The 12,029-nt window shown below is 36.0% G+C and overlaps 1 protein-coding gene across 2 annotated transcripts in view; it reads right to left on the bottom strand.

The window, feature by feature from the left end:
• Positions 1-4,970: 4,970 nt before the first annotated feature.
• The window catches only part of NBN (nibrin), a 51,499-nt gene continuing 44,440 nt past the window's right edge, over positions 4,971-12,029 (bottom strand). Inside the window, exons 15-16 of one of the 2 annotated variants that reach the window (XM_025393651.1) lie at positions 8,530-8,579; positions 4,971-7,095 (exon numbers count right to left, since the gene is read on the bottom strand). In XM_025393651.1, coding sequence (XP_025249436.1) covers positions 7,065-7,095; positions 8,530-8,579 — 81 coding nt within the window. In that variant the 3' untranslated portion in view covers positions 4,971-7,064. The remainder of the gene's footprint in view (positions 7,096-8,529; positions 8,580-12,029) is intronic. The other variant, XM_025393652.1, reaches the window with a different exon arrangement.

Below are 12,029 nucleotides of genomic sequence, written 5' to 3' on the forward strand. Positions count from 1 at the left end.
CTCTGCCCCCCGCATGCAGGTTATTCAAGAGAAATGGTGTCTTTGGGGAAGGAACAGGGTAAAAAAGGTAAAGATGATGACTGATAAAGCATAAAAAGAATGAAAACCTTCAAATTAAAAATAAAAGGATGGCATCCTGGTTTTAATCATGATGGAGTAATAAGAATGGGGCTTACCCTTTACTGTAAGAATCAACTACAAAACTCTTGAAAATACATAAAGCAGTGTTTTCACACAGTTGTAGACAGCAGTCCAGGACTGATTTTTAAGAGAAGAAACAAGCGGTGAGCTCCATAATCACCCTGACTTTCTGCTTGAAGGTACTTTGTAAACTAACATAAAGTGGAGTATGTCTGGTTGGAAGAAAATAACACAGTATAGGGTTCCTGCTAGAATTTGCTGAGCAGAGTACTGGGGAGGAGGAAGCTGCAGAGAAGCAGCTGCAGAAATCTGCATAATTTTCTTACATGTGGCACAATACTAAACAGTACAGGGAAAAACCATGGGGCTTTAGGGATTAGCAGCTGTAAGTTAGGGGTTGAGTGGAGACTTTGAAGGTATTCAGTTCTGGAAGACTTTGGAATTCTGGCCAAATAGCAGAGCCACCACCTCAAGCGTTCAGCTGAAACCCCAAAAAGGCCATGCCTTGCGAATAGGGGTACCTTAATTTGCCCCAAACTAAGCCGCAACAGGATCAGGCAGGTCTGTGAGTAAATGAACTGCCTGCCAGCACAAGACTTGACACTCCTCAAGGAAGACAAAATCCAGACTGTAACAACAGCATCAACAATGTCCAGCACACAGTAAAAGATTACTGGGTGTCCAGACAAGAAAATGTGACACAACCAGAAAAAACAAGCAATCAAAACATCTAAGAATTGATACAAATGTTGGAAATCGCAGACAAGTACTTTAAAACAGTTAATATGTTCAAAATATTAAAATGACACTAAAGAAGTGGGGAATCTCAGAAGAAATACTAAGAAGTGAACATTGTATAGCTGAAAAGTACATTCTGAAAAGAAAAATTCACTAGATGAGCTTAACATACAGGATACTGGAGAAGAAAAGATCAATGAACTTGAGGACAGGTTAATATAAACTATCCCAACAAAGCATAAAGAAAACTAAAAAAATAATTGCCAGACTTGATGGGATAATATCAAGTGTCTAACATGTATAGTTGGAATTCAAAAGGAGAGGAAGACTGAGCCAGAAAAAGACGTATTTGGAGAATAAAAAGCAGAAAAATTTCCAAATTTCATTTAAGAAATCTACAACCCATAGATCCAAGAAACTCACACTGCAAACAGGATAAAAAGGAAATCACACCTATGCACCTAACAGATTGCTGAAAAGTAGGAAAGTTTAAAAGCTGTCGGAGAAAAAAGGGAACAATGATAAGAAATACATGACTAGGAAAAATGCAATCAAGAAGACAGTCTTAAATATCTTTGAATTGCTGAAGTAAAAATACTGCCAAACTAAAATTCTATATCCAGTGAAAATATTCTTCAAAACAAAAGTGAAGTAGTCGTTTTTGGATATGTGAAAGTTGAGAAAATATGCTGTCAGAAGACCTGCACTGCAAAAGGTGGAAATTCTTCACACTAAGGTACATGATACCTGCATGTATCTACATGAAAGAAAGAAAAATGCCAGAAATGGTAAATAAAAATTATGTATTTTTCTCATTTCTTAAATTATTCAAAATCCAGTTGACTGTTGAGAATGTGTTTAAGCATAAACAATTTAAACAAAAAGTAAAAAATTGTATGATTTAGGACATGTAGAGTAAAATATACGATAATTATAGCACTGTACAGAAGGACAACGAGAAGTATACTTCCCCCCTCCACGCCCGAGAGAGGGTATCACTCTGTCTCCCAGGCTTGATTGCAGTGGTGCAATCTTGGCTCACTGCAGCCTCAACATCCCAGTCTCAAGCGATCCTCCTGCCTCAGCCTCCCAAGTAGCTGGGACCACAGGCAAGTGCCACCACACACAGCTAATTTTTTGTAGAGATGGGGTTTTGCCATATTTGCCCAGGGTGATCTTAAACTGAGCTCAAGCGATCTGCCTGCCTTAGCCTCCCAAAGTGCTGGGATTACAGGCATGAGCCACTGTATGCGGCAGAAGTATACTTTTATCAGGTGTATACATTATACAATTAGTGGTGTGTTATTCTAGAGAAGAATCCATATCCTTATGGTAACTACTAAAAACAAAAGGTACAACTATAAAGCCAATAGAAGAGATGAAATGGAATACTAAAAAATAACTCAAGGCAGAAAAAGAGAAACAAGGGACAGTGAGAAAATAAGCATGATCATATACTCCAACTCAACCACAGCAATAATTATATTTACATACAAGTGGCTTAAGCACCACACACTTAAAAGCTAAGATCATCAGATTGAATAAAAAGCTTCAACAAGGTTTACAATAGCTTTATCTAAATATAAAGATACCAATAGGTTATAAGTAAAACTGGAAAAAGACATACCATGAAAACACTAATAAAAGACTTCAAGACAAGTATTAGAGATAGATATTTTATCACAAAATGTTTAGTTAATGGAAAACATATCAATTCTAAATGTATATGCACCTAATTACTGAGTTTTAAGATACATAAAAGACAATGGAGAACTAAGGTGAGACAAACAATCATAGTTGGAGATTAAGTAGACAAAATCAAAGGATGTAAGAGATATTCAATGGCATTACCAACCGCTGATCTGACATATATAGAAAAACTACACTCCTAAACTGCAGAATACTCATTCCTTTTACATGCAACCAGAATATTCACCAAAACGGGCCAACAATATGCTTGCCCATAAAACAAGTCTCAAAACATTTAAAAAGATTAAAATATTACTGAATATGATCTCTGACCACAGTGGAATTTTAGAAATAGTAACATATAGAAATAAGTAAGAATTAACTATTATATCTTTTGGTAGATGGAAAAATTATATTTGGAAATTAGTCCATATGTCAGTGAAAAAAAATCACAGGGAAATTGGGACATTTTTTGAGCCAAAAGATCACACAAGTAACCAAATTTATCACATGCAGCTAAAGAGGTGTGTTGAGTGAAATTCTAAATACTCAGTTTTGAAGATGGGTTTAAAATCAATGATCTACAATGGACTAGGGAAAAAGAGCAAATTAACCCTAAGTAAGCCGAAGGAAGGAAAGTGAAAATCAATGAAATAGAAAAACGAGAGGCCGGGCGCAGTGGTTCATGCCTGTAACCCCAGCTACTCAGGAGCCTGAGGCAGGAGAATCGCTTGAACCTGGGAGGCAGAGGTTGCAGTGAGCCAGATCGGGTCACTGCACTCCACCCTGGGTGACAGTGAGACACAGTCTCAATAAATAAATAAGTAAATAAATAAATAATAGAAAAAGGACATACACTAGAGGAAAATTAATGAAATTAAATGTTCTTCAAAAAATTTTAATATAATTTATAAAGCTCTAGCTAGATAAGAACTAAAGAACACAAGATTCAGATAACAAGAGACTCCACGACATATTACAGACATTTTAACACAAATACTATAAACTTTTATACCAATACATTTCACAACTTACTGGAAAATGTGAAGTCCTTAAAAGACACAAACTACTGAAACTACTAGAGGCAGAACATCTATAGCTCCTTGAGAGAAAAAATACAGACATTTAACATTGCATTGATAGCCACTGTAACAGGTAAAAGAGAAGACAAAAACAATTGGAAGGAAGAAGTAAAACTGCCTGTATTCACCAATGACATGACTGTGTACTTAAAATCCTAAGGAATCTGCGGGGAAAAAAAAAAAAAAAATGCCAGAATAGGTGAGTTTAGCAAGTTCACAGGATCCAAATTCTATACACCAAAAGTAATTGTATTTTCATATAGAAGAAATAAATCATTGCAAGATGAACTTTTTGAAAGTATCATTTACAGTACCAAAAAAAATGCTTAGGGACAGATTTAAAACAGATGTCCAAGCCTCTACAGTGAAACTACAAAACAATGTGGAAAGAGTAGATCGATTGAAGTAAATGAATAGACATATTACATGCATGGAATGGAAGATTGAATATTTTTAAGATGTCAGTTCTTCACAAATTGATTTTTAGATTCAGCACAATAATTCTAGCCTATTTTTGGGATAGAAATTGACATGCTCAGAGGACTGATGTTATCAGACTTCTAGACTTCCTACATAGTCCTGACTTACCATTTTTCGACTAGATGGTAGTATAAGAGTGATACACATTCAATAGAAAGCCTACTTTGAATTTTGTTCTTTTCCCTGGCTAGTAATGTGCCCATACAATACTTAATCTTGCAATGCTGGACAGCAGCAGCAAGCCGCAGCTCCCAGTCAGCCACAGCATCAGGAGGGTAAAAACTGATTCTTGCTCTTTGTGAAGAACACTATTCCTGCTAAACCGTCAGTGTCAGTGCCCTTAGTGCCTTCAACCAATGCTTCTACTCAAGCCTAATCAGTAGGGAAATTGATAATCCTGTTGCTGCAGTATTCCCCATCATGCCGCAATTTTAGTGCAATGCTTCAAACATTCTTCAGGCCCAGTGTGCTTTCAGCTGTGTATGTTAATAAGTAGCTATACAATCATTCTGTTTTTTGCTTTCAGTTTAGTATTTAATAAATTAGATGAGCTATTCAGTACTTTACAATGAAACAGTCTTTGTGTTAGATGATTTTGCCCAACTATAGGCTAATGTGTCATGAGTACATTTAAGGTAGGCTAGGTTAAGCTATGATGTAGGTTAAGGTGGATTAAATGCACTTTTGACTTAAAATACAGTATTTTCAACTTACGTTGCGTTTATCCCAACTTAAGGAGCATCTATGCAGCTACAGTAATTCAAGGCAGTGTGGTATGAGTGCAAGGATGGACAAACATTTCAATGTAACAGAACAGAAAGTCCAGAAACAGATCCACCATTATGGTTAACTGATTTTTTACTAAATGGCAATGTAATTTAATGAGGAAGGGATAATTCTTTCAATAAACAGTGTTACAATGACTGGATACTTGTATGGGGGAAAAAAGAACCCTGATCCATAATTCACAACATACATATCAATTCAAGATGGATCACAAATATAAAAAATAAAGTTTATATAATAAAGCAGAATACCTGAAATCTTGGGGTTAAATTGGAGAGAAAAAATATAAAACATAAAAGAAAAAAATAAATTTGACCTTCAAAATTTAAAACTTCTATTCATCAAAAGACATAAAGAAAATAGTCAAGCCACAGACTAGGTGTAACATTCTCAATATATATATCTGACAAGAGACTTGCATCTAGAATGTATAAAGAATTTCTATGACCCAATTATAGTTATCAGGGATATACAAATTAAAACCAAAATGAAACATCACTACACACCCATTGGAATGGTTAAAAGGAAAAATACTGACACCACCAATATTTGTAAAGATAGGAGGTACCAGAATTCTCATTCATTATATTCATAAATTGACAAATATAAAAATTGCTATAGGTAGGGCAGTCTTAGAAAGGGATTGTGGGCATGACAGAGACCAATATTAATCTGTCCATTATATTCCTTAACTGTAAAATGGAGACCATATGTTCCACCAGCTTCACTCGGTAATTATGACACATGGCTATTAACAGACTCAAATGACTCCATTTCATCAATTAATATGCCCTGTCAATTCTACTTCTAAGGTATCCCATGTTCTATCCAATGTCATACCACTATCATAATTTAAGTGTTCATAACTCTCTATAATATTTCTATAATCTAACTGATCTCAATGCATATAGTAGAAATTGCAGACTGACTCACCTAATTTCTGCTCCCTAGGAAGGCTGAGAAGCTTTAAAAAAAAAACTTCATTTCCCTAACTCCCTTGCAGCTGGAGTTCCACCTGCAAGTAGCCAGAACTTGGAAGTAAGTTTAATTTGGTTCTGGCAAGTAGATGCACTTCCACAAGATTTGGAAGGTGAGAGTGATGTAGAGGCCAACCTCTTGTCCCTTTTGTTGCTTCTGTTTACAAGGGAAGTCATGGAAATATGGCCTCCATTCCTCACTGTTCCATTTCTCATTCTCCAGACAACTAAGCAGTTGTAGTGATTCTTGATTGGAGCTTCCTTCTTGCTGGATCACAGGTACATGAATATATTCTCGAACACAAGAGTTGAAAATCACTTGTCAATAAAGTTTGAAAAAAGACATTCGTTGTTTCTTACCATCTCCCTTTAAGGTAGAAAAAGAAAACAATCTCACCATTTCTACTTTTTAAGTAGGAAAACTAGGACTCTATATAAGCTCAAAACAGACACACACCCAGCTCAGTAAGACCATCAAAAATGGATACAGGTCTTTCCATTCTGGTGAAAACTAAACCCATGTTTAATGAAGTCTCCACATGGTATTCAGTTTCTAGTACTAGAACAACATGTAGGTGACATCTGCACCACTGAAGCCATTTTGTTTGGATCACTAGAGTTTAGGTAAGACTACAGCAAAATGGAAAAGAAATAATAATAAAAAATATATTGATATTCCTATAATTTTTAATCTACTAAGTAAAAAAGCAAGGTGTAGAACACTGTATATGTTATGCCATCATTTGTGTAGGAAATTATTTAAAAATAGGAATTTGAATAGGACTCAAAAATCCCAGGAAAGATTCATAAGAAATGAATATCATGAATTTTTTCTCCAGGGAACCAAGTAGCTAGGACAATGGTGGAAGGGTAACTTTAGTTTTTACCTTATGTACATTTAGAATTTTGAACTGTGACTAAATAACTATTTAATAAACAAAACACATTGAAAAATGAAAAAAAAAAAAAGATGCAATGAGAAAGCCTGTAAACAGAGTAACTGTTACACACAAAAGAATCAAAGTTTTGTGCATTTTATTTAATAAATTTAGGCCATAACATATTGTAACTTAAATCTCTTCTATATACTATATATATTCATATAACCTTGTTGGCCTGAAGTAGATGTTTACTAGGAAGTTTTTCCATGGCTTCTTTTTAAAATCCTCAGTTATCTTCTCCTTTTTAAATAAGGATTGTATCTGCAAAGAAAGAAATGGGGTTAAATGATATTTAGATAAGGGATAGTATTTCTTTTAAAGGTAAAGGACTTTCAAACTGTAGTCACACTTTGGCAAATAGGATAGGAATGACAATTTTGTCCTTAGGATCAGATATTAATCACTGACATTTTTATTTTCATTTATCCCTTTGATGTTGCTTTGATGAAAATATGGTAAAAACCAAACAAAAAAATCAACAGTAACAAAAATCCTGTAAAGCTTTAAAATAATTAATGAAAACAGTTTAAAAATGAAGATATGTTTATACTTCTTTCTCTATGGCTTCAAAGATCCCCATTCCTCCCCTTAATGGAAGCAAATCATCTGTATAAAAGAGCATAATCTACTTAAATGTAATTAGCACTTTACAACATTTTCTCCTACAGCAGTTAAACAAATATGGCTGAACAACTTATCTCATTCGACTAATGACAAATCAGTATTGTTTGTTAACCTTTTTTTTCTTTGAGACGGAATCTGGCTCTGGAGTGCAGTGTCATGGTCGCAGCTCACTGCAGCCTCCGCCTCCCGGGTTCAAGCGATTCTCCTGCCTCAACCTCCTGAGTAGCTGGAATTACAGGTGCATGCCACCACGCCTGGCTAATTTTTGTACTTTTAGTAGAGACGGGGTTTCTCCATGTTGGCCAGGCTGGTCTTGAACTCCTGACCTCGTAATCTGCCCACCTCCGCCTCCCAAAGTGCTGGGATTACCCAGCCTGTTTGTCAACATTTTTACCAGCAATTTATACTCTCAAGTATGAAATTAGAGAATCAATCTAATTGGCTGCAAAACAGACTCAAAAAGTATTTCTTCGTTTTGTCTTTAAGTTGGGAAAATATTCCTCTCCCCTACCTGATATCTACCTCTACAGTATTGTATTAGTATTTCAGAGGCAATTATTATAATAGGTTTGTTAGGTCTGCAGGAATGCTGAAAATGTATTAAATCAGAATTAAATTATAATCACATAGTACAACTCTAAAACCTCCCATAAAAAACCTGCTGTGAAACTCTAATCCAGCCTTTTGTTTTTATGCATGTGCCAATTAAAACTAAACAAATAGTCTGGCATTTTACTTGTCTTAATTCAAAACTCAATCATAATTCTACTCAGAGCTGAAAAATCTCACAAATTTACACAACAGTTTCACACAATTCAGGAACCGTCTTTTTGCCTGAATGCCCCCATACAAATTTTAAGTATCTTACAATACGACTTAACCCCAAACCTCAATGCTATATTCAATTAACCCAATCGAGAGGTGCTTAAGTAATAAAAATAAACACTTATGTTAGGTGAAGGGACTAGTTGTCTATGAGGACACAAGAAACAAATTCTTAATTTCTATGAACAGAACTAAATTTTATATACATCTCTCAAAGGTACATGAGAAAGCTGAATCAAACTTTACCTAAAAAGATCATCAGCAAGAGACTCTTCTTTTGCATGTTGATTTTGTACCTGTCAAAATTAACATAATATCAAACATTTGCTCAGTGGTGAATATATAGTTAATGAATTGCTATAGTGATAGGTCACTGTCATCTTAGAGATTTCCACATCCTGGAGGTCACCAAGTCTATGAGTTCTTGCCTCTGCAATATTTCATTTAACGGATCTTCTATATTTTCACTCCATGCTAGTATTATTACGAAAGAGCTCTAATTAAACAGCTTTCTCCCACCAATCTCCACTCAAAGACAACCAATGTATATTGCTAGCTTGCTGAGTTTTTAAACACTCTTTCCAGCAAAACCCTTTTACTAAATGAGATTTCAGTGCTTGGGGATCAGACCACTGATGAGACTAAGAGGGCAACATTTACCCCACCTTCAACTACAGCAGCTCCACAGTTAAAGGGGCTCCTGTGTTCTTGGTCCCAAATCAGGGCTTAGAGGCTGCTGCTAAATTACCTCTCCTCTAAAGTCCTTTTAAATACAAACTCACTAAACTACTACAGCACCTTACAGAGTCAAAATCAAAAAATCCCTGTGCTGAGTGCATCTTCCTGAAGTCCAGCTATGTCCCTATCATATGCCATTTGAAACCCTTCAGTGACTTCTCCCACCTACCAAGGAAAACACAAACCCTTGCATGTGACCCGCTGAAATGTGCAGGGTTCTTCATAACCTGGTTCCATTTTACTTTCCTAATCACTTCTCAACCTCCTCTTCGTGGGCTCTGTATGCCGGTTAAAACTGAATCACACAAAAAAGAAAAAAGCAAAACCAAAACAAAACCCCAGAATCATCTCCTAATAAATATTCTGTGACCTTCTATCTGCTTTTGTTCATGTTTCTCCCTCTGCCAAGGAAGTTAATTCCTCTTTTTCCCTCTTCCCACATGTAATCATCTTTAAAGGTACATTCATTCAATACTTATTTAGTGCCTCTTTAGCAAAGGCTTCCCGATCCCCTTCTTTCAAAAACAATGCCTGCTATGAAGAACTCTCCCAAAACTTCAGCTACAGAATTCCCAAGATGCTTATCAATTTCTACCTTCTGTTTAATTATTTATGTTTGCACCCTATCCTCTCTAAAAGACCAGAAGTTCCTTAAATACAGATAGAGTAAGTCCTGACTTAATGTTTTCGATAGTTTCTTGGAAACTGCAACTGTGAGATGACAAACAGCAGGTCCTTGAATCATGTTGTTTTGTTGTACTCATGAGAAATAATACTGTTTATGTCATTTCGCTTAAAGTTGCAGTTTCCAAGAACCTATTGACAATGTTAAGGACTTACTGTGTTTATTTTTACTGTTACTAACTTACATTTGAACGCTTCCAGATACTATCTTAAACTCTCTCTCTCTCTCTCTCTCTATATATATATATATATGTATATATATAATCTCACTTCATTTTCATGTAACTTCATTACTACTATTATACTATTATCTCAATTTTAACCAATGAGGTAACAGAGACTTAGGTTAGGTAACCTGCAGAAGGTAAGGGAACTCAGATGGAATAGCTGGGATTTGACCAGGTCTACCTTATTAAGAGCACTAGCTCTTAACCAGGCTGCCTCAGGGCTTCTGAATCTCTAGAGCAAGCCTACAAGAGTGACTTGCAGGGATTCGATCTTACAGACTGATTTTTCTATCATACAGTGAAACAAAATTACATCTTATCTTTTCAGATTTTCTAATAGGGATAGCAGAACATAAATGGGAAGACATAGTTTTAATAAAACAGTTGTCAAAATAACTACTGGTATCATTTTTCTAAATATTCTTAGAGGTTTCCTGGGGAATAATTTTAAAGCTGTAGCATAGTAAAGAAAAAACAGTGAGGAGAAAGCAGTTTTTTCACATATATTTTAGTAAAAACATATAAAATAGTATTAAGAAACAGGAATGCCTCATATTACTGGCATTTTTCAGAGGTCTGCAATAACTACTACTCATAGTCTTTCAAATTCAAATCAGGTTGGATACAGTTCAAATAATTTTTGTTTGATGTACACAATGAAAATATCCTAAATTCAAGGGAACTTCAGGAACTGATGCAGTGATTATGAAAACTAAGACTGGTGGGTCTGCAGCAGAGGCAGAGAAAGAAGGGATGAAAAAGAAAAATAGGAAGGGAATATAGAAAAAGAATAGCTGCAGCCAACAGGGAAATGAAATGGCAGTACAGAACATTTACATAAATAAACAGTAGCCACGCAGCAAAAGAAAGTCAAGTCTGTTATAGAGTAAGTCCTACCAATAGCATCTAAAATGACTCTAGCAAAAAGAGAAGTGATTTGGTGAAATCATCTAGAACACAGTCCATCTAATTCCTAATGAAATAAGCAAAAAATAGAAAACAGTCAGCAGATGTATGATGTATCATCATTCTCTCAACTTCTTCCCCATCTAAAATTAATCAAACAAAACTTGACCGTGTTAATTAATGAAGGAAAAGAGTTTAAACCACGTCATACACTTAAAAAGTGCAGTTGTGCAAAGAACCAAATGATTCTGATGCAGCTGATTCCTAATACTGTCCCAATCCATTAAAAGCGCTACAGAACTGGTCAAACCTGAGGGTTCTTACTAATGCCCCAAATTTGGGGAAAAGGTAGCGTCAACAGGGAAAACAATTGCTAGTAGGTTGCTGGGAAGGGACTAATGGTATAGAAGGTGAAGAAGTGGGGCTGACACTGACCAAACACATAGGCTCCAAGGATCTAACAAATTAGGTAAACAACCCAATAATGCTAGGTTATTCTCTTTTAGCTAGGGCACACTCCCTGGTACAGGACATTTAATTAAAATCCCAGGAGACAGCTAGCCCAAGCTGCACACAGCTCCAGCTGAGCCCTTCCTCTCCCAGATTCAATGTCTTCAGACAACAGAAACTAGATGGGACATGCCATGTGCCATTGACTGTTTGAGCATGATGCCATGCTGACAGTGAGGCATGAGGGAATTCTGTTCTTTAATTTTTATTTTATTATTATTATTTTTGAGACGTGGTCTTGCTCTGTCACCCAGGCTGAAGTGCAGGGGCTCCAATCATGGATCACTGCAACACTGACCTTCTAGGCTCAAGCAATTTTCCCACCTCAGCCTCCTGAGTAGCTGGGACTATAGGCACACGCACTACCATGCCCAGCTGATTTGTTGTGTTTTTTTGTTTAATTTTCATTTATTTATTTTTTTTTTGTAGAGACAGGGTCTCAAGATGTTGTGCAGGCTAGTCTTGAACTCCCAGGTTCAAGTGATCCTCCTGCTCCCAAAGTGCTGGGGTTATAGTCATGAGCCACACCATCACGTCTGGCTGAATTCTGTTCTTATGGGCAAGTTAAGAATGTTATAAGTAATTTTGATTATACTCAACTTCTGTCTCACAAACTTGCTTCTGAATGCAATCCCTGCATAAGATGGCATATGATCCTTTATGTAGCAAACAGAGTATCTG

The sequence above is a fragment of the Theropithecus gelada genome, chromosome 8 (genome assembly GCF_003255815.1).
Source record: "Theropithecus gelada isolate Dixy chromosome 8, Tgel_1.0, whole genome shotgun sequence".
Taxonomy (NCBI): domain Eukaryota; kingdom Metazoa; phylum Chordata; class Mammalia; order Primates; family Cercopithecidae; genus Theropithecus; species Theropithecus gelada.